General features: G+C 38.1%; 3 protein-coding genes across 3 annotated transcripts; 2 read left to right on the top strand and 1 right to left on the bottom strand.

The window, feature by feature from the left end:
* Positions 1–215: 215 nt before the first annotated feature.
* LOC131977494 (solute carrier family 22 member 7-like) lies at positions 216–5,364 on the top strand. Its single transcript, XM_059340825.1, has 10 exons — positions 216–639; positions 736–839; positions 1,443–1,597; positions 1,889–2,057; positions 2,244–2,367; positions 2,455–2,564; positions 2,872–3,086; positions 3,251–3,359; positions 4,938–5,144; positions 5,228–5,364. The coding sequence occupies exons 1-10, from the start codon at positions 259–261 to the stop codon at positions 5,268–5,270; spliced, it is 1,617 nt and encodes a 538-aa protein (XP_059196808.1). The 5' UTR covers positions 216–258; the 3' UTR covers positions 5,271–5,364.
* A 2,751-nt stretch (positions 5,365–8,115) lies between these two features.
* LOC131971816 (solute carrier family 22 member 7-like) lies at positions 8,116–11,923 on the top strand. Its single transcript, XM_059333482.1, has 9 exons — positions 8,116–8,496; positions 9,173–9,276; positions 9,360–9,514; positions 10,052–10,220; positions 10,531–10,654; positions 10,832–10,941; positions 11,065–11,279; positions 11,460–11,568; positions 11,713–11,923. Exons 1-9 carry the CDS (start codon positions 8,116–8,118, stop codon positions 11,921–11,923), a joined length of 1,578 nt encoding a protein of 525 aa, XP_059189465.1.
* A 1,263-nt stretch (positions 11,924–13,186) lies between these two features.
* On the bottom strand, positions 13,187–21,698 carry LOC131977456 (ATP-dependent RNA helicase DHX15). The gene is made up of 14 exons (XM_059340766.1): positions 21,530–21,698; positions 18,807–19,149; positions 18,501–18,694; positions 18,226–18,385; positions 17,692–17,910; positions 17,423–17,590; positions 17,223–17,309; positions 16,895–17,044; positions 16,651–16,759; positions 16,356–16,547; positions 14,936–15,058; positions 14,091–14,281; positions 13,755–13,924; positions 13,187–13,642 (listed from the first exon to the last, which is right to left on the bottom strand). The coding sequence occupies exons 1-14, from the start codon at positions 21,592–21,594 to the stop codon at positions 13,525–13,527; spliced, it is 2,289 nt and encodes a 762-aa protein (XP_059196749.1). The 5' UTR covers positions 21,595–21,698; the 3' UTR covers positions 13,187–13,524.
* Positions 21,699–22,845: the final 1,147 nt, after the last annotated feature.

The raw sequence follows: 22,845 nt of genomic DNA, 5'->3' as shown, positions 1-22,845 counted from the left end.
GCGATTCACAGTTTAAACAGACATGTACTTTGGTATTATTAGGACAAGATCAGACTTGTTTTATAGTTTATAGTTCTAGTATAACTTGACGACACATTTACACATTCTCTGAGCTGACCATTAACCCAACATCTAACATCAACATCATGTGTGAAAAAAGGCTAGTGGCTCACTTTGAACCAAACTCCTTGTGTGCTTTGTGGTATTTTTCTCTGAGCTTCACTCCAAACTGGAAGAGTTGCATCGTTAATTCTAAAGATGAAGTTCGACAATGTGCTGGCAGAGGTGAACGGCTTTGGGAAATTCCAAATAAGGACGATCCTCTTGATGGTGATTCCTCGTATGACTTTGCCTTTTCACTTTCTGCTGAATAATTTCATTGCGGTTATTCCCTCTCACCACTGCGACATCAGCTCTCTGGATGATGGAGGTCTTTTTAGGAATTTATCCCAGGCAGAGAGGCTGGTTGTTAGTATTCCAGTCCAGGAGGATGGGACTCCAGACTCCTGTCTGATGTTTGCAGAGCCTCAGTATCAGCTGCTGCTTAACTCCTCCAACACCACTGAGCTACCCACAGTGCCATGCCAGAACGGATGGGTGTACGATAACACCACCTTTAAGTCTTCGCTGGCCACAGAGGTCAATTTAATTTCTGTTTACAAAGAATCAAAATATTACAAATCCCACATTAGCCACTACAACTCGTTTTTTGTCTCTTGTCTGTTTTCTTTGTAGTGGGATCTGGTTTGTGATAAGAGAGGTGTGAACAAAGCCATGGCCACTGTCTTCTTCATGGGGGTCATGGTTGGGGCAGCAGTATTCGGCTATCTTAGTGACAGGTAATCATGGCTTAAATTCTCTAATTAGACACATTTGGGTCTGTTTGTTTCAATGGAACTACTTTATATGTACAAGATATTGAAAACATGTTTTGCTGTCTTATTATTATTACTATTATAGTTTTAATCTGCATTAACATCTATGCTCTGATATAGTATACAATGTATTTTTTTGGGCATACAAGAGTCTGAAATACAGCCAGTGCTGCTGCACTACAGCCCATCGTGGTCTGATTAGGATAGAGTGTACTTGTGGACAGGAGAATATTAATTTGTCAGTCTGCTCAAAATGTAGATGCACCAAAGAAAGAAGCAGATATTGCACTTCTTGTTTGAAGAGTCAAAAGTTAATACTCAAATGTAAGATGACAGCAAAATGTTTCAAAATGCACCTCCATGTGTGCACAACTCTTAAACTAATCTGACTCTTTTTCCAACATACACCCTAACCATTCATTAAATCTCACCCACACATTTACTATCTACTTGTAATGTTGTCACTTTAAAGAATATATATATATAAAGTGTTACACCTTATTCTGAGCAAATATTAGTGTGTGACATATTCTATTGATTTGGCTATATTTTTATTTTGTCTCACAGGTTTGGCAGGAAAATAATGCTTCTGGTGTCCTACATAACAACCGCCTTATTTGGATTTGCAAGTGCCTTCTCATATAATTTTGCCATGTTTGCTGCCATGAGATTCTTGACTGGATTTGGAACCGCTGGAATAAGTCTTATCTCCATCGTCTTTTGTGAGTTTTATGTCTGTATATTTCTTTATTTTGTTTCTAAAAGGAAGAACTTTAAAACAGTAAATTTCAGAAAACATTAACTAGGAAGAAAACACTCAAATTATATAAAACCCAAATTAGTTAAGTTAGATGTGGAGTTTTATAATGTACTTCTTCCTCTGTATTATTCAACCATTTTATCCATTTTGTGCTTCGACTTCAGTAAACATTAATATCAAATTTGATTATATCAATATTAAAAGTCCAAATCCAAATTATATTTTTATATTATATTTGATTTGGTCTCTATAGGTATTGAATGGGTGGACATCAAGCATCGAAGTACAGTCGCCACATTAATGAGCATGGACTGGAGTGTTTTTTCTATGCTGCTACCTGTTGTGGCCTATTTTGTCACTGACTGGAGATACCTCGTCGCCACAGTAACCGCCCCACTGCTTCTGGCAACGATCATCTCGTGGTAAGGAAAAAATAATAACTGAGCTTTAAGATATAAAAAGGAATTTTCTGCATTTCAGTTTTTTTCAATAACAAGTCAATAACATTTTTTTAAATATCCTAATTCTTGTAAACAGTATGACTTTATGAAGTGTGACTCGTGATTTTATGTTTTTAAAAAAAATGAAATCTGTTTTGTTTTTCTCAGGTGGGTCCCTGAGTCTGCCAGATGGCTGATAAGTAATGGAAAGATCAACAGAGCTCGTTTTTACTTGACCAAGTGTGCAAAAGTGAATGGCAGAGAGCATTTCATCGCTGACCTAAAGCCTGAGGTACAGCATTTTACACAATCGTATCACTTCTCATCAGAAATTGATTCCCAGTAAAACTCTGACTGAAGTTTCATTTTTATTCTCCAGCTTCTGTCCAAAGTAATAATTGTAGAAAACGAAAACAGAAAATATTCCTATTTGGATCTTGTGAGGACCCCCAGAATGAGGAGACTGGCTCTAATCACTGGCATTCTTTGGTAAATACCATTCTATTTTAGCGCATAAATATCAGATATTTTTACCTTTTAAATGTATAATTTGCGCAATTCACTGTCCATATACGATTGCTCAACCTGAGTACAACAAACCTTTTAAAAAAGGAATAAAAGTTTGCACAGCTGTCCTGTGTCAGTCGAAAGAGAACAGTGGTTTAACTTTTGACTGTTGAAGTATCCTTTTGCAGATGCCTGTCAGCCAATCAGAAACTAGTATTTTCCTGGGTAAATGTGTAACTTAAAAAAACATGAATAATAACTTGGTCTCTCTCTCTCTCTCTGTTGATAGGTTTGGACTGGCCTTTACATATTACGGAATAAGCTTGAATATCGGCGAAATTGGTGTGAACATTTATCTCACACAGTTCATCTACGGCATATCTGAAATTCCAGCAAAAGCATCTATTTTATTAACTTTAAACAGAATTGGCCGAAGGTGGAATCAAGCTGGAGCTCTCATTCTATCTGGAATGTGTTTATTCTGCAACATGTTTGTCCCTCAAGGTAAAATGATCAGTGGTGATACGACTGAAATTTCTGCAATAATAGACAAGAGAAGGAAAAAAAATTTGACTTTGGAAGTCATGAATAGTCAAATTCTACAACAAGTGACTTTAAATGTCACAGAAGTTGGGGTAATTGTCCTTTCACAAACTGTATATTTTCAGATATGGGACCGTTTCGAGTGGCTCTGGGCGCTCTGGGCAAGATGTTCGCTGAGACATCATTTACAATTGTATATCTGTACACATCAGAGCTTTACCCCACAGTACTGAGGTCAGTAAAGTCATTTTTATAGTAATGATTTTGCACACATTTACAAACAGTACCTATATGCATACCAAAAAGTTTCAGTCCATGCAATTAAAAACATATTATTACTGCTCATGACTCATTATGCAAATTCACTTAAATCAAAGTCTTCAGAGCTTCTAGCAGACCTGCACAGCCTCATCGAGCTCACACAGATCAACAGCTGACTGAACAACACGACATGACTCAGAGTTCTGCAGACTCTGTCCCTGCTCACTGTAACATCAGCAGCAACACAACAGCTTTAGTGTTCAGGCAAACTAAGAGACAACATCAACCACTGCCCCGCAACGAGTTAAATACAGGCGAGCGTCAGAGGAAGCAGGACCAATAGCATCAGGACCGATAGCATGTTGCGTAATGATGCTACCTAAAGCTGAGACTGTAAATAAAACGTGACAATCAGTCATATGAATAATGGACGTAGTCACCGTGACGTCACCCATTGGTTTGTGGACTGCCCGTTGGAAGCCTCGAGTTCAGCGTTATACTTGTCTCCATCTTGCGTCGCCATCTTGTTTCCGATACGGGGAGCAGACCATAATTGGACTGTGGAGGAGGGCGAGGGATCTGACGACACTGACTACACGCCTCTCTACACCGGCAACCCGACTGAGAGAAGCCGCTGCTAATTCATGTTAGCATTAATTGGAGCATTAACTGGGATGTTAGTTTTGGCTAGCAAAAAAACAAAAACAAAATGTATCTTTCTTACCTCAGAAAACTGAGCAGCGTGTCTGTTAGTCCAACCAAACACTGAACAAGACATTTTTACTGAACAAAACGTTCAAATAAACCGTCATTAAGTGAAAATACAGTGTGAAAGGGTCAAACTTATGAGACCAAATCGGTAAACGTCCTCTTTTCTACCTATATAACGTTATATATAACTTTATTGACATGTTGCCATGGATACGCATTGCTCTGCTTCTCTCCTGGTGACAGCTCGCCTTGTCAGTGCCCTTTAGCCACGCCCCAAATCACATGATTCTTTATCTTCTATTTTCTTCTAAATGGGGCCATTATTAGAACTATTGACATCAAATTGTCATGAAGATGATTTTTTTACTAGCGATTGAGACCATAATGTTGTCCTGAAATTTTTTTCTGAGGTAATAAATCAAGTGACAAGTTTTCAAATTTTGCACTGAGATGAATGGGCAGATTTTTTTTGCAGCCAAACTTAGCACCCCCTACTGGAATTTTCGGTGAATTGCAGGCTTAATGCACATCCTGGTTGGCCTCCATGCTCAGGCACGGAGATTGCCGCCTGTATGAAACTCACCATCTAAACGTTTTTGGACATCAAAAGGTACCATGAGCAGCCTCCTCTGCAAGTGCTTTCAAGCAGCCTTTAGACCTTTATTTATATACAGTCTATGCTTTAGACAGACAGACTCAGTATTGTTGAAATGCCCTCTTTGTCAACCTGCCCTCCACCAGACAATTTCTGCCACATTTGATGGCTGGCAGTTGCAAATTGTAACCCAGTTGCAGTTGTATCCTAAAACTTATTTCGCTGATGTATTTCCTGTTACACAGGCAAAATGGATTTGGATTCTGCCAATTCATGGCTCGTATGGGCGTGTCTGTGTCCCCCCTGGTCATACTTCTCGGAGATGTGTGGGGCCATTTGCCGAGTACTATATACTCCCTGATGGCTGTTGTCGCAGGGCTGTCAGCTTCTTTGCTTCCTGAAACAACAAACATCCGTCTACCAGAGACCATTGAGGATGTGGAGGACACACGGTACTGGGCTTTACATTTGATTGCATCCAAACATTTAAATGAAAGTTATATTAAAACACAACAAAATGTCTTTTGTGTTTCAGAAGAAGATCAATCTCCACATCTGACGAGAAATCTCAACCATAAATGTTTCCTTCATGAAAACCAAAATCCATGTGTCCATATGTTTGAATTGGAGGGTATATTAGAAAATGCTTATGTGTTTTGAATAATAAAAGAATAATTGTTTGCTCGTATAACATGTTTCAATATAACATTTTAATAGATGTGATCAAATATTTTACAGTGTGTACCACTGATTCATGATTTTTTTTTTACAATGAGTTGTTTTGGTTATTTCCTTCTTACTTCCCAACAATCTCAGCTGCACCAAGGTGCATTAAACAAAATGAATGAATGATGCAATAGTCAGAGAGAGTGAAGTAAGCTTTCAGACTACACATAGAGTGCAAACAACATGATATAAAAACAGGTACACATTAAGATACAATACATGGTGTAAACAGAAGAAAAAACTTGATAAATGGACCTATAAGCATAAGTAGCTATAAAGTGAAGTAGAGCTGTAACAGTAAAGCATGTCCCTGGGGACATTTATGTATGTATGACATGTTTGTTTTAAAGTGCAAGTAGTCAGACACTCTATGGTCCAAAGTTTTTGTATGTAGGGTATTCATTCATTCATTCATTCATTCATTATCCTTAATCACTTATCCTAGTGGACATTGGGCGAGAGGCAGGGTCCACCCTGGACAGGTCACCAGACTATCGCAGGGCAGACACACACTCTCATTCACATCTACGCACAATTTAGAGTCACCAATGAATCTACGCTGCATTTTGGGATTGTGGGAGAAAGTCAGAGGACCCCGAGAGAACCCACACTGACAACATTCACTGTGTTATCTGCTTCAAAGGTCTTGATGTTTCTTAACGTTTATGGCCGGTTTAGGTCTTTTGGCTTCAAAGTTTAAATGTTACTCAGCAATATCTAGCTAATACCAACCATATACCTAGAGTTGGTATATCCCTGGGGTCAGCACGTCAAGGCCCCTGCTCACCACCGGACGCACTACCCCCTTTACATGTAACTTTGTCAACATGGTCTCACAGAAATCCATGAAATAGCCACGGATTTGCTTAACTCAAAATCCGTGGAATAGCCACGGAATCACAAAAATTTTCGTGAAAGTGACACGGTTTTTGCTACAATGCAAGTTAATCCCGTGGCTATTCCAACATACAAAGTGATTATGTACATTCACTGAGTGAATATTTAGAAAATAAAACATATATTTCTCACTAGAAATGTGATCAAAATCCATTTTTATGCAGAAACTAAGTCAAAATATTGATTTTTTCACTAAAAATGAGAGTCCGCCATGTTTTTTGTTCTGACCGCCGGGACCTTGAAAGTCACGTGACTTGGAACAAACCAATAGCCACGGGATATGTCATTAACTTGCATTGTAGCGAAATCCGTGTCAGTTTCACAGAAATTTTAGTTATTCTGTGGCTATTCCACGGATTTTGAGTTAAGCGAATCCGTGGCTATTTCACGGATTCCTGTGAGACCAGGTTCAACCTTGTGAATGGCAGGATCATAAAGTGGCTGCAGGATGCATGCCTGCATACCCAACACCCACTGTCCAGCTCCCCTCTCTGGCCTGACTTCAAGAGGCCTGACTTTAGTCTCCATTCTGAAGGGGATCTTAGATTGCTCTTTTTGCCTGATCCATTGATAGGAGCTATTCTACTCAACAACAGCGCCACCCAGCGTCACCACAAACAGTCAGGTTATATAAAGTATAAAGGTTCTATTTTTCATATTTGCATATGTAGACATCTACAAACAGTACCAATATTCACATGTCTTTTCTATATGTTTACTTAATTATCTGGATGTGTTTACTGATTAAAACCAAGATCAGATATTTATACATGTGTCCATGGAGAAGGCCACTTACTGGTTTAAAGGAAAACACTTTGTAGCTTGAAATTATATATAATTGTTAGAAATGCAAAATGGATTGAGTTACAATACACCTGATATCTAGCCATTTTCCAATGGTTTTCTTGAAAATAACCAAAATCATTATCAAGAAAACCATGGAAAATGGCTATATATCAGCTCTTAAATTAAACTCTTATGATCTTTCTTTGTTATTATTATTATTGTTATTATATTTGTCCAAACAACATGTACCTTCAGTTGCACCAGGCAATAAATTCACAAGAAATTGAAGAAAACAATAGTGGTCTAATGACTGTAGTTCTTGAAGAAGTGTGGCTCCCTCTACTGAGTACTGTTGTCCCCCTGCTGACCTTTGCTGCAGGGCTGTCAGTTTGTTATGTTTTTACTTTCAGAGACACAAAATGTGCGTCAGCAAGACACCATTGAAGATGTGCAATAGACAAGTTACTGGGCTTTATTTTTAACAGAATTTTCCACTGTACTAAAATTAATTTGGAAAAAATGAGTCTGGGCATATGACAAGACATTTTTTGCTTGTTTCTTTATAGTAATAAGTAGCCCCATAGGATGCTGGAAGATCATTGATGAAACAAAGCAAAACTGTAACTACCTTACTCTGTGCGTTTGTCATGCTATTAAAAAAACAAATGCAATCATATCACACTACAGCTAAACAATGTTTACTCTTCAAGTTGGAATGCTATAAAGAGATCAAATCAGATGTAATAAAATGACTAATTCCACCACATACTCAGGTTCCTTCTTTTACTATTGCCACAGATGCATACTTTGCTTCACATTCAGACAGACAAAAGTTATTAAGTGGTTACGTGAGGTAAAACATTCACCAATTCCAACTGTGATCCAGCAGCCCTTTCTTTGAAAAATGACAAAGTCGTAGAGTCACGTCTACTTCTATTCAGCGTGAAGGCATGAGTGTATGAGGATCCTTGTCATCTCTGTTTCAAAGTATTTTGCACATAGTGGGAAGCCACAATGAAGTTTGAGAACGTTCTAGATGATATTAATGGATTTGGAAGATTTCAGATAATGATTATTGTGATCAGCTTCATCGGCCGCTTCACTCTGCCCTGCCACTTTATGCTGAGCAACTTCATAGCTGCTGTTCCCGCACACTACTGTGACATCAGCTCTCTGGATGACCGAGATGCTTTCAGGAATTTATCCCAGGCAGAGAGGCTGGTTGTTAGTATTCCAGTCCAGGAGGATGGGACTCCAGACTCCTGTCTGATGTTTGCAGAGCCTCAGTATCAGCTGCTGCTAAACTCCTCCAACACGACTGCGCTACCCACAGTGCCATGCCAGAACGGATGGGTGTACGATAACACCACCTTCAAGTCTACTCTGACATCACAGGTGACCTTCAATTATTGTTGATTTTAAAATATCCAAAGCACAAAATAAAATGTCGTTTTTATAATATAAATTAGAGGAGAGTTGTTAAAATGAGGGCCATGGAGCTTTTCATAGAAATGTACTTTAAAATAGGTTTCACAAACAAGGAGATACTCAATCTTTTGGCACATCAGCTTCACATTATCATAAGTATAGGGACTTAGAAAAAGAATATGCAAGAAATTGCATCTTTTCAGCAGAAGGACCCACTGTTGCACTCTTGACTTTTGTCGTTTCGTTAAGACCTACTTCCGTTTTAAGTAGAACAGCCGACCTATTATGTACGACTTTATTCTCATAATTAACCAAATATTTTCAAATTTATTCTTGTAATTAATTCAATATTTACAACTTTATTCTTTTAATTAATTCAATATTTACAACTTTTTTCTTGTAATTGATTAAATATTTTCGACTTTATTCTCGTAGTTAATTAGATATTTACGTCTTTATTCTTGTAATTAATTAAATATTTACGACTTTATTCTTGTAATTAATTAAATATTTAAGACATTAGTCTTGTAATTGATCTAATATTTACGACCTTAATCTTGTTTTGTTTTTTTCTAAATGTGGCCCTAATACTCCGTCGTGTATAACAGAAGCATGAACCACTTCTTTTATTTGTTTGTACAAGTGGGACCTGGTGTGTGATGGAAGAGGCAAAAACAAAGCGACTGCTACCATCTTCTTTCTTGGAGTGATGTTCGGGGCCATGACCTTTGGAAGTCTGAGTGACAAGTACAGTTGACATTTAGCTCATAACTTTGATTACCCAGTGTTTCAAACATTAAACACAGTTTAAATTTGGATACTTTCTGTAGGTATGGCCGAAGGATTATGCTGCTGGTGTCCTATGTGTCTGCACTGCTCTTTGCTGTTGCGAGTGCTTTTTCTACATCCTACCTGATGTTTGCAGCGCTGAGGTTCTTCACTGGGTTCTGCATCACCGGCATCATCATCGTCTCAACAGTCCTCAGTAATAAATTATTTTAATTTTCTTTATATTTCTGTTGTAAGCATACCTGTTCCAGTTCCAGTGGTGGAAAGTAACTAAGTACATTTACTCAAGTACTGTACTTGAGTATAATTTTGAGGTACTTGTACTATACTTGAGTATTTCCATTTTATGTAACTTTATACTTCTACTCCATTACATTTAGAGGCAAATATTGTACTTTTAACTCCACTACATTTAGCTGCCAGCTTTAGTTACTTTAGTTACTACAGTAAAACACTGCTTACATAAATGCATCAATAATAACAATCCAACAATATATTTAGAATATATTTAACAATCTGAGTGGGTCCATTCTGCATTTTGTACTTTCACTCAAGTAATTTTTGAATGCAGGACTTTTACTTGTAGTGGATTCATTTCAAAGTGTGGTATTAGTACTTTTACTTAAATAAGGGGTTAAAATACTTCTTCCACCACTGTTGAGTTCACCTAAGAAGCTTTAGCTACCAAATGTAGGTCTAAAGTTTTTTTGCCAGTGATGTTTGTTCTTGGCAGGTGTGGAGTGGGTGGACATCAAGCACAGGAAACTGGTCGGAGTGATCGACAGCTTATCCTGGACTTTTGGGAACACAATATTTGCAGCTATTGCATACTTTGTGACTGATTGGCGGTGGCTAATTGTCAGTGTCACCTCACCTCTCATCTTGGCCATCATTACCTGGAGGTACAGCTCAAAAGCTCAGATCATTTACCCCAACAGTAGTCCTCTGCTGTGTTCATGTGTCCATGTTCCCGTGCATGGGTTAAACATAAACATTGGGGGGAAAAACATGTTTTAATATTGCAAACTCTCAAAAATGTAATTAGATAATGTTTCAACTATGAAAGGTTAATCTCCCAGAGGTTTAACAGCAGTTTCAGATCAAATGTGCAACAGTAATTCCTATTTTCAAAATTGTTTTTAAGTTAAACATGCAAGGAAATTCATTACCATGTAAATGCATTGAGCAAAACATCTTTTCCTTCAACATTAGGTGGATGCCTGAGTCGGCAAGGTGGCTCATTGCCAATGGAAAGCTGGAGCAGGCTCAGTTGTATCTGAAGAAGTGTGCCAAGATGAACCGAACAGAGGATTTAGTTCACACACTTAAAACAGAGGTTGGTACATTCCAGTTAATGGTTAAATCCAAAAAGTAACAACAATCAACAACAAGTTTTGGGCCTGTAATATTCCAGATTACAATACATTTATATAATTTTATACACTACTATAATTATGAATCATTTAAATTTGGATCACGTCTTAGACAATATTGCTGCTTTGCTTGCTTTCAGACACTATCCACTATTGTTGTGACTGAGAAAAGAGATCGGCCCTATTCTTACCTCGATCTCATACGAACACCCAAAATGAGGAAACTGATGCTACGTACTGGTGCAGTCTGGTCTGTATTCCCAACGTCATTGTGCTCGTTAATTTTGTTTGGATAGGAGATCCAGGTGAATAGTTGTGAATCTAAACAAAGTTTACTCTTCATTCATTGAGTCTTTACTTTTTCTTTCTTTAGGTTTTGTGTGGCGATTACATTTTATGGCATCAGCTTCAACATCACAGGCTTTGGGCTCAATATCTACCTCACTCAGTTCACCTATGCTGTGGTAGAGCTCCCAGCCAAAATATCAGTGTATTACTTACTGGATAAGATAGGCAGACGATCCACTGAGGTGGGAGCTCTGCTGCTGGCTGGCATCTGTCTTGGAATTAATGTTGTAGTACCTAAAGGTAGGCAGCCATTCATGTCCACACTCTGACATCCAAAGGTTGGGTTATTTTACTTTCAGTAACAGAGATTACAGTAAATACACACATGAATCTATGAGGAATTCTTATTATTTTCCTAATTAAAATGAACAACTGCCATAATTTAAAGGCATCCCTCAGTTATTGATGTCTTCTTTTCAGATATGCCTGTTGCCAGGACAGTGGTGGCAATCATCGGAAAAGGGTTTTCCTCAGCATCCTTTGCAACTATTGTGCTCTACAGTTCTGAGCTGTACCCCACTGTCATTAGGTAGCTGGACACTCCTTTTCATCTTTGTCTTATCAATATCAACAAACCTGTCAGGAGCAGTATCAACAGAAATGTATCAACATTGCAGGATAATAAAATGGTCACTTAAGAGTCCTAAAGTTTGTCTCCTCTGTCCTTTTTTAGGCAGAATGGCATGGGTTATAACTCCTTCATGGCTCGATTTGGTGTAGCTGTGGCTCCTTTAATTCTCTTACTGGAGGAGGTGTGGAAGGACCTGCCGCAGGTCGTCCTGTGCTCTACGGCTATACTGGGGGCAATTGTGGCAAGAACGCTGTCAGAGACACGCAACAGGTGCTTGCCGGAGACCATCGAGGATATTGAAAAGCCGTGGTAGTTAACAGTCACTGCTGTCAGTGCATAGGCAGCCAAGAAGTTATTTTAATTTAAAAGATAAAAAATCTAAATATTGGTTGGTTGGAAGTAAATCCGGGGAGGTGTGAGACAATATTTACCTAGAAATTGAACATTGAATACTTAAATTAGTAGTAGCACTATTGACAGCAAATGTAAAAATTACATAAGGCGGTGCAAGGCGCTAAAGGTGCTCTAAATGACATTCAGAGCAAACTGTCATGTGTCAACAAAGAACAGAGACTCTCAGTTCATTACACACAAGGCAGGATTGTTCATTCAGGATGCCTTTACTCCACTTTATCTTTAACTAGCAAATATATATTTACTGCTATTATGTTGTTCTGATCATGTGTACAGCTCCTTTAACCTTTTATGGATCATGATCCTTGAAGAATTTATGTAAACTCAGGAGGGTTTTGTCACAGGTTACACTGAGCAGTTAACCCCAAATATGTTGCTCCCATCCTGCTAAAATTATTCAATATTTACACAGAATTTAAGTAAAACCAGGAAAAGCAACTTGTTTTTCCCCCCTTTACTTTATTTGTCTCTTAACCTGTAAGTTTTCAATCATGTGACTTGGGGGGCTTCAGCACCCACATTTATACCCACCATTATAAGGTGAATTATGTTTAATATTTGTGATAAAACAATGTAATTAAAAGTGCTTTGAGCCTGATTTTGTTTCCTAAATTCTCAAACAAGAACAATGTGTCCCCATATTATCTGTACAGTGCAACATATGCTGAGCTCCATGTTGTGGTAATACATAACAATTGTGTTGAACTGACTAAGTGGCTGTAAAGGGACAGCACACCCCTAGATCAAAAATGTTTAGTTTCTCTTACCTGTAGTACTATTTATCAGATAATTTTGGTGTGATATGTAGTGTTGGAGATATTGACCATAGATGTATGCCTTCTCTGCAATATAATAGAACTAGATAGGACTACATTTGTGGTGGTCAAAGCACCAAAAAAAATTGAAAAACTGCCGTTTCTTTCCAAATACCTCATTAATTTAGATAATCCATAGATCTTGATGTGAGCAGTTTCATGTTAGAACTATTTTATTTCCAACTACAGTGGAGGTGTTGACCGGTGTATTGACTCATCAAAAACCGGCCACTTGACCTAACATATTTTATCAAGCGAACTGTTTAAACTAGTAGTCCAACACAAAAGCATAAATAATCCCTCTACCACTGACCACACTACTTTTGCAATAACAAGCTACACAGATATTAAGTCAAAGCTCCTTTATTAAAGAAACAAAGCAAGCACAATTTTTTTTTATGACTCAGCAATCCCCTAAAGGAAAGTTATCCACATCTAAATGACATGTTTCTGATATTCCTTTTGAAAATCTTTATAGCCAGGTCTAAATATTTGCTGCTGATATTTCATCTGACATTACACTTAGTTACAGAATTAACATTGATGGGAGAAAGAAACAAAAACAAAAAGCAAAACAAAATATAAAAATCAAAATGCCGAATTTTAAACATTAAGATACAATGATACAAGAAAGATCTAAAACTAAAGTACGCGGTTGTTTTCCAGGACACTTCTTGGCTATTGTTCAGTACTGGGAATACTCCTTGCTCTCTAGTTTGGCAATGATTCGCTCCAGCTGTCGTTTAGCTTCACATTGTGGGAAGTTACTCATTTCATAGTACTGGGGTGCTATCTTCACCAGCCTGTAACACAAGAAAGCATTAGTTTGTCAGGAGATCACGAACAAGCACAGTTCAAACATATTCATTTGTCTTCATGAGCATTTTTAATAACACTTTAAACATGCACACGTACCATTCTGGTTTGATGTCTGTGCAAGTGCGGATGTAGTTTTTGGTGGTGAGGACAAACTCATTGTACAGCACCCACTCAGGCTTGTGGTCCAGGACTGTAGATGGGTGCAGCTGGACCACTTGGTTGTCTTTGACTGTGAGGTAATGACCTGTGCGCTCCAAATGAGCCACCTGGAGGATTAAAAAAATGTATTTAGTAACAGATAAATTCAGGCCTTTACCAGGCAGACAGATCCACAAACATCCGTAGTTACATCCTGTTAAAACATCACAGAAGTCGTCATTACATTACTGTCTTACCTAAGCACTGTTCAAACATTGACTAATCTGCCTTTACCTGCATGAAGAAGCCGGTGCAGAGCGCTCTGCGGATGTTGGTGTAGTAATCTCTGCTGGTGAACTCTGTACTCCTGCGGGGCAGGTTGAAGCGGTCCATAATCCTGGACAGCTGCTGCCGCACGTTGTCAGCAGACATCAGTGAACGGTAGTTGACAAAGTTGTCATAGCACCACTGGTTAGACTCGTGGTCTGGGAAAAAGGAGAACATGGATTCAGACATTTGATTAAGTCTTAAATCTGAGTTCATTTACTGTGCGTACAAGCATGATTTAAGGTTTAAAGTACAACTTACACGTGTGTAATATTGACACTTGATCTTTCACCTTTTTAAAGTCAAATTCAAGCACTTTTAAAGCATTTTCAAAGTGCATTTTCAAGTTTTTTCAGCACCTTACAGCTGTCGTAAATAACAGATCTACATACAGTATATACAGTGCATATGCTATATGGATTATTTCACTTCACTTTAAAATCAGATGTTACTGTGCTATAAACAGACAATAAATTGCTTTTTTGTTTTTTTGGAATTTTACAAAGTAAAGAAAAACACAATAAAGTTTATTGTTCACCTCTATGTAAATAGACTTTGTGGTCTATATGACCTAAATTTAAAGCAGTTTCAAACTCTTAATTCAAAATCCACACAGTACTCAAACCTTGAAAACACCACATTAAAAATTCAAGGGTTTCGGGATTTCCTGCACCCATAGGAACCCTGTTGAGGTGTATTTGAGAATGGAAAACTCATCAAAACAATTTTTTTGGAGAACCCCCTCAGAACACACATCATTTTTTCAAGCATATTAAGTCTTGAAAAGGGTGATCTTTACGACTGATGCTCACTTTGTTTGAAGGCGTGGTAGACGTTGAGCAGCGTCAAGTGGTCTCCGTCGATGTGAGCAAACCTCATCTTGGACTCGTCTGCTGCCTTCTTAGCCTCCGTGGGGCGGACAAAGCACTGTGGGACTAAACAAGGTTGGTATGGGCCCCAACAAAGCCGCCCATAGGGATGAGTCAAATATTCACAGAAAAATGGAGCAAAGCCTATGATGCTAGGGCACTCGACACTGCGTTGGGACAGGGCAGGACCACAAGCTCTATCAAAGGGGGCTGCAGTCTTTTCACATGGTCATTCCCAACTGTAATGGCTATTAGCTCGTAGAGAGGGGGTCATTTAACCACATCTGTAAAACAAGAGTTTTCACACAACTACAGAGTGTTAGGGACACCAGCAATGCTTTAACTTCTTCGTACTGAGACATAAAGATTAGGCCTTTAAGAGAGCAGATACTTAAAATACTTCCAGGCTGCTATAAAAGTTACACATAGTTAAAATTCACAAAGCATTATTTCAATTAAAAGAACATTCTGAAAAAGGCGATGAATATGAATAAAATATTGTGTGGTGCCTGCCCTATCCACTTGCTTAGGTGATGAAACACTCGTGAAAAAGCTCACTCACTTTTCAATAAACAATTGAAATTAAAAGTAACTATAAAGTTAAGGGAGAGCTTTAAAATTTAAGTGAAGCTCTCCAAAGTAAAAGGCATTCCAAAATTCTAAAACTGAATTGTGGATTAAAAGATGCTTTTTGCAGAGTTTATATTGGGGCTGCATGGCTATGAAAAACATGACGTGCAGCTTATGATATTCAGTATCATGATAAAATAATAATGATTATTGTACATACAATATAATCCCTTTACAATATTTCCTTAGGAATAATGTTAATCTTCACCTCACTGTGTAAAAAAAATCCAATATTTGCCACTTTCTTACATCGGGACATAACGACAATTCGGATGGTAACATAAATATACAATATGTACAAAATGATTACCAACTTGTTCAGGCAAAGATCATTCTCAGTATTAAATCCCCAAAAAGTTTTCATGACATTGGGCAAATACATTATTGCTTGATATTTACTTAAAATGATAAAAAAAAATCCTTGACGGCATGCTAAGGGCATCTGCCTCTCTGTTTTCTATCACTATCATATCTGTACATGTTGCACATTCTGAGGTGCTTAAGATACCACAGAAAGACTTCCGTGAGAATCAAAACTGTGAAAAAATACTTCAGTAATACCCAATTAAAAATACAGTTGCACAGCATTGTGATAAAAACTTTGCTGTGCACAAACTAAATTCTAGGTGGGACACTTTCCCCCCAAAACTACAAGAGAGTAGTAGTGTGTTTAACCCCAAGAGACTTGGCCTACAGAAGGCAAGGAAGAGGTCAGCCCAGTCCTGGGCATTACCTGACAGCATGGCAGTAATGGAAAGGATCTCGTTAGAGCAGTTAAACTCGCAGCTGGCAATGACCATCTTAGCCAGCTGGGGGTCCAAAGGAAACTCGGCCATCATGGAACCCAGCTCCGTCAGGTCACCGTCATCGTTGAGGGCTGCCAGGTAATTCAGCAGCTCGAGGGCCCTCATCAGAGTCTCAGGGGCTAAAGAAAGGGAAGAGACGGATAGAAAGGTCAGAGAGCTATGCTCAAGTAGAGATTAATAAATGCTTAATCATTCAATCTATTTTAATGCAGACTAACTCACCTGGTGGATCCATGAAGTCAAAGTGCACAAGGTCATCAATACCCAGTTTTTTCAGCTGCAGCACAACAGATCCCAAATTGGATCGAAGAATCTCAGGGTATGTGTTATCCTGGAGTGACAACAAAAACATTCAACATCAATAAAGCACAAACAATATGTTTTTTCACTGTAAAGGTCAGGCTAAGCTAACTGAGATTTTTGTTGTTTTCTCTTGCCAAAGGAGTTTGTATTTCTTGTCACTTGCCTGCATCTCTGTTTTGTAGGCCTTCTCTGTGTAGAGGCGGAAACATTTCCCTGGACGTGTTCTGCCGGCTCGTCCCGCCCTCTGCTGGGCAGAAGCTTTACTGATGGCTGTGACGAGCAAAGACTCCACTCTGATACGGGGATTGTAAACCTGAACAGACATTTGAATGCATGTTTAAATTAAATAGTTGACCTGACGTACACAAGGGAGCACTAACCCCTTAAACATACTGTATCTGCATTTAATTAAAGACGTTTTGATGTACCACCATGTTACAAACAGGATTAAATGCAATAAAATCCAGTGAGGGGAGTTCAGCTTCACACACCTTTTGCTTGGCAAATCCAGGATCGATGACAAACACCACACCATCAATTGTCAGAGAGGTCTCAGCAATGTTTGTCGAAACCACAACCTGAGGATGAAAAGATTCATTATAAAAACGTGAGAAATGGCCAAATATGAAGAAAATGTGTTTAATCTGGTGCAGTTTTGGAGTAAAATCTGTTCAGTTAGATAAAAATGTACCTTTCTTCCAATTGCACCATTGGGTTTTCTTGGAGGAGGAGCCTCAAAGATCCGTTGCTGCTGTTGTGGTGGCAAAGTAGAATACAGTGGAATGATTTTGATGTCTCCGACTTCAGGTCCAAGGTCATCGACCTCTCGCTTGATGCGTTTGCAGGCCTCGTCAATTTCCTGAAAGAAAAATTACAATTTAGCTTTGTGTGTTGAGGAAACAAAACTATGCCGTTATAAAAAGTCCACTGAGCCAGTAATACCAGCACCACAAGTCTTACCTCTTGACCGGTGAGAAAGAGAAGGCAGTCACCCTCATCTTCCTCACACATATGAATCTGGATGACAGTGCGGATCGCTGCCTCAAGGTAGTCTCGTTCTGGTTCGGGAGTGTAGAAAATCTCTACAGGGTGTGTACGCCCAGGGATAGTCAGGAGAGGACAGTTGTCGAAGTATACCTGGAACTTCCCAGCATCTAGCGTGGCGCTCATGACAATCACCTGTGCATGACGGGAAACTTTGCTTTACGAGTTGTTTTTCCAGCTTGTATTTAAGAATCAATAAGTCTGTGTCAGTATGTTTAGATGAGTGCCATCCTGCAACCATCCCAAACACTCAAGTGAGAGCCCTTGTTAAGCAGTGATGTAAATCCTTGAGAGGCACAAATGTGTACTGGCAACTGTTTTTTGCACAATAAATTAATTTCCTATAAGCCTAGCTATTGAGTAAAGCATCTTATTGACGCAAAACATAACATATACAATGATAAAACCATGCAAATAATTTATTGCTGTTTATATAAAATTAACTAGTACCTTCAGATCCGGTCTTTGACGCACCACCTCCTTGAGTACTCCCATCAGGATATCTGTGGCCAGAGTTCGCTCGTGAGCCTCGTCCAGAATGATCACACCGTATCGCTCCAGCAGCGGGTCATTCATAGCTTCTCTTAGTAACATACCATCTGTCATGTACCTAAAGAAATTACAGACATGCTTTTTTTAGATTCAGATGCTCTGGAAACACAACAAATAACACTGGTTGATCTGTTCCTTTAAATACAAGATAGAAAGAAACCTCAATCACTTACTTGAGAATAGTCTTAGCAGAGCTGCAGTCCTCAAATCGAATGGAGTAGCCGACTTCCTGTCCAAGCATGACGTCCATTTCGTCTGCCACCCTCTGAGCCACGCTCATAGCTGCCACTCTCCTGGGCTGAGTACAGGCTACTGCCCGCTTAGGCCCAGGCTGGCCCCTCACCATGTCCACACACCACTGTGGGATCTGGAGATTGAAGCAAAAGTTGCAATTAATTCAGATAAAGTTATTTAAGAGAAAATAACTCTATAGCAACACTATGACATCATATTGAATATGCTGTTTATGCATGTCAGACCTGTGTTGTCTTCCCAGAACCAGTCTCTCCAACAAGGACAAAGCTCTGATGGCGTGTGATGATATCGCTGAAGCTCTCCTTGTACTCCCACACAGGAAGCTGTAACCTCTTCTTTAGGATTTCGTAGAAGCGTGGCGTGTGCGGCAGGTTGGTGAATGGGTTGATCTGCTGTTGCATAGCCATCTGCTTGATGGGTGCCAAGCATGGCACGGGCGCCGTGCTGTTAGATGGGACACTAATAGGCTTCGGGTCTCTATCTCGGTCTCTGTCCCTGTCCCGATCCCTGTCTCGGTCCCTATCCCTGGAGCGGTCCTCACGGTCTCTGTCACGGTCCCGGTCTCTCCTATAAACATCAATATAGGGCATCATGTTTTTTGTTTTTTATTAACGAATAAACAAAAAAGAACAGTGGATTATTTATTAGGAGCCACAATATGAAAACAAGACACTAAAACAGATAGGGCATCATTATAATTATACCCAATGCACAAGAAAATATTTTCAACCTACTGCATTTTTGACAGCAGTGTTGGCAGATAATCACAAAGCCCTGTTCACATCACATAAGATGGAAATCTTTCCCATTGTTACGACTTGCAAGTGTTCACAACAGACAACTCTAGATGGCTGAATGATTTTAGAGTTGTAAATACGATGGCTAAAAACACTGCATTGACAACATAGCAGAATTTTCATAAAATTTGGGTTGAATTGTCTTAAATGGCAGACTTATTTTATACTAAAAAACAGCAGGTTGACAATATAACTCAGGGTTTCCCAGTCATAATTATGACTTGGATATAGAAGTGAACACTTCTAACGAGTCAATAACTCGTAAATAAAGTGACTCCTATACGACATATGCAAGTTCAATAATAGAAGTTTTGAGGAAGATGCTGATATTGATATCCAACATCACTATTAAACAGTTGACTCTTTAATATATCTGCCCATAAGTCCATCAAAAAAACCTTCATAAACATACTTTGTCCCTTATAGTTTTCAAATTAAAAATAGTTTGACATAAATCCGTCAATGATGAAAAAAATAATGATAATACAAGCTGACTAGCCACCACCACTTCTGTAAAGAATGTGAAGATGCGGCATTTGTTAAGTCAATAAAAGCAAAATGGCTTTGTATCATAGGTATTATAAGGATCAAAAAAATAAAAAAACAAAAACAAACAAAAAAACAACATAAATATTACATTATTTAATGGCAGTTTAACAGTAAGTTAACGATACAAAAGTAGACTAAACTACAATTTAGTTTTTGTTTTACCTTAGATCATTGTTAGAAGGGTTACATAATATTTGGCCAACACTATTCATAGTTTGGACAAAACAAACATTCAAAATCAAGTGCAATGCAAATGAACAGTATCACAGTCTACCCCTCAAAATATCAATAAAACGAATTAACGACTCTTGTATAATAAAGTTGCAATTCATCACACTGTTAAAATAATCGCATAAGTTATTTTTTTGTCAAAATTGTTTTTTTGCCTAAATCATCTCCTCATGACGCCAGCCACCTGTGGTAAAATTGCCTACATCCTCTTGATCAGATCATGTGATTGTACCCCTTTCAGATAATGGCCTATGTCAAGTGTGTGACTTAAGCAGATTTATTATGCCTAAGTCAAATTAAAATTTTGAACATGCCTTTGTGACTTAAGCAAAATATGGTAACACTTAATTTTGAATGTGTCTACATAAGAGTGACATGAGTGTGTCATAAACATCACATGGGATGTGTCATGAACATTAATGACACTTTGAAGTAACATTAATGCTCATGATACTTGTCATGTCATGTTTCTGACAGGCTTATGTGACTCTTATGTAGACACCTTCAAAATAAAGTGTTACCATATCTTGCTTAAGTCACAATGACATGTTAAAAAATGGCCTAAGTCATTTATTTATCTTAAGTTACATCATTTACACACAGTGTTATTACTATGCAAATAGCCACCCTTTGCTTCATCCTCTTTGAGTGAAATGATCAATAAATGTCATATGTTACACTTTTGCTTAAGTTTTTTGGGTTTCCTGCAAAACTTGAAAAAAAATTGTTAGGCGATTATTTTAACAGGGTGACGAATTGAAACATTATTACCGTCACCTATGTGTGACAGTACCTAACGAAGCCAAGTGAGTTGTGTGTTAACTTTAGAAAAACAGTTTTTCTGGTAAATAAGAACTGACAAAGTTTCGGTAAGCAAGCATGCTAGTGCGGTGATAAGGAGGGTGTTTGTAAAGAGCTCTTATCGCGACAATTTCTGATTTTAGGTTCCAATTCTATAAATGAAATCACGGCGTTTTAATGTGTAGCTGAAGCTAGCCAGCTACCGTTAACGATAGTTATACGTTAAGCTACCTTAGCTAAGGTTGTTAGCATCTCGCTCAGTGAGCGTTAGCCACACACACACACACGTGCCTCAACGGTGAAGGTAACGTCTGTTAGCTAGATAAGCTAACACACATGAAGTTATTATTAACACAGTGTAGCGCAATACATTTATATCCCTGTGTCAGAGGGACATTCAGGCGTTGTTTATCCGTGGCTAACACCAGAGCCAGAAGTCTAACAGCTAAGATTATGCTGTCTTATTGTACATCCATAATGGCTACTAGCCAACTGAACTAGCAGCGGCTAGCAGTTAGCTCGTATCTAACTGGTTCAGGCAGACATATTAACCCTGGAGCTTCACCTACCCTTCAGACCGCTTCTTAGACGACGAGTAATCATCGCCCAAATCCAGGCGATGTCTTTTGGACATTTTTGGGGCAGAAGTTTTGCTTATCCTTAAATCTATTAACGCGGACACAATTCTACCGGGTAACTTCGGTTTTCAGATTCCTGTGCTTGTGTTTTCTTCTATTCAAATGTAAATCATAACCGGCTGTGAAGGATCCACTACCGCCGCCTGCTGGTCCGGAGTGTGGGCGGCATTTACAACCGACACAAAATAGAGTTATTTTACAGACATTTTGTGTAATATTTTAAAGATTTTTTTCATGTTTTTTTTTTTTTTTCTAGAATGAGTGCAAATAGCATACAAAAAGTAAATCACTTTTATTACAAATATTTAACATAAAATAAAAGTTGAAATCTGTAAATTATTTTAATGGGACATTATAGTTGTTTTTTTAACAGTATTATTCAATTGTTTAATAGTCTTGAACGTTGAAGTACAGTGAATTCTTTGTATGAAAAAAAGTATTTTAATTTTCTTTTCAGTAAAACATTACATTTAATTGGAAAAAATGTTAAAAGAAATTGTAAAAAAAAATAGAATAAAAAAAGTTACACTTACCATGATATTTAAGTTTTTGTTTTTTTAAACTGTAGTTATTATTCTACAGATATATGTTTGATTATATATATATATATATATATATATATATATATATATATATATATATATATATATATATATATACACATATACAGATATTTAAGGTGGGTTATCTGTATGTTTTTTAAAATAAATTATCCGTAAAATAGCTTACGGTTGTTTAATGTTATTTGATGGGAAGACTGTTAACCTACTATCAAATCTTTATTTATTTATGCATATCTACATATACTCTGGGCCGGATTACCACCTGGGCAAGGAGGGCAACTGGAGCCCCAGAGCTACAAGCTTATTATCACTATAGGCTGACTGACAAATTCAGTACATACATCAAACCAGTAATGTATTGAAAATGGCCTAGCAAGCATGAGACCTCTAGGAAATATTCCCCAAAGGTTTTTTTGTTGTTGATGTTGTTGTTGTTGTTGTTGTTGTTGTTGTTGTTGTTGTTGTTGTTGTTTAGAAACCTTTAAAAAAAATAACCCTTAGAGAACGTTTCCTGGAGGTACTCTTAAGATTAAAAAAATGTTTTCAATGAACTACTGTTTTTTGCCTATTACTTTGTTTCACCACTGTTAGTAATAGGCCTACTGAAAACGGACCCTTTAGTGTTAGTGCATTTATGGAGCATTGCTTTGCTACTTCCACATACAACGAGCTATCTTTAATTAA

Source organism: Centropristis striata, chromosome 1, assembly GCF_030273125.1.
Source record: "Centropristis striata isolate RG_2023a ecotype Rhode Island chromosome 1, C.striata_1.0, whole genome shotgun sequence".
Taxonomy (NCBI): domain Eukaryota; kingdom Metazoa; phylum Chordata; class Actinopteri; order Perciformes; family Serranidae; genus Centropristis; species Centropristis striata.
This window is presented reverse-complemented; position numbering and strand designations above follow the sequence as displayed.

Bases quoted from the DNA above. Each gene is read 5' to 3' on its own strand.
- LOC131977494 (XM_059340825.1), top strand. From the start codon at position 259: ATGAAGTTCGACAATGTGCTGGCAGAGGTGAACGGCTTTGGGAAATTC. The intron at 2,058-2,243 runs GTAAGGAAAAAA...TGTTTTTCTCAG, and splicing joins CTGGCAACGATCATCTCGTG to GTGGGTCCCTGAGTCTGCCA. The intron at 3,087-3,250 runs GTAAAATGATCA...GTATATTTTCAG, and splicing joins CAACATGTTTGTCCCTCAAG to ATATGGGACCGTTTCGAGTG.
- LOC131971816 (XM_059333482.1), top strand. From the start codon at position 8,116: ATGAAGTTTGAGAACGTTCTAGATGATATTAATGGATTTGGAAGATTT. The intron at 11,280-11,459 runs GTAGGCAGCCAT...TCTTCTTTTCAG, and splicing joins TAATGTTGTAGTACCTAAAG to ATATGCCTGTTGCCAGGACA. The intron at 11,569-11,712 runs GTAGCTGGACAC...GTCCTTTTTTAG, and splicing joins CTGTACCCCACTGTCATTAG to GCAGAATGGCATGGGTTATA.
- LOC131977456 (XM_059340766.1), bottom strand. From the start codon at position 21,594: ATGTCCAAAAGACATCGCCTGGATTTGGGCGATGATTACTCGTCGTCT. The intron at 18,695-18,806 runs GTCTGACATGCA...TTCAATCTCCAG, and splicing joins GTTCTGGGAAGACAACACAG to ATCCCACAGTGGTGTGTGGA. The intron at 13,925-14,090 runs GTAAAGGCAGAT...TTAATCCTCCAG, and splicing joins GCACCGGCTTCTTCATGCAG to GTGGCTCATTTGGAGCGCAC.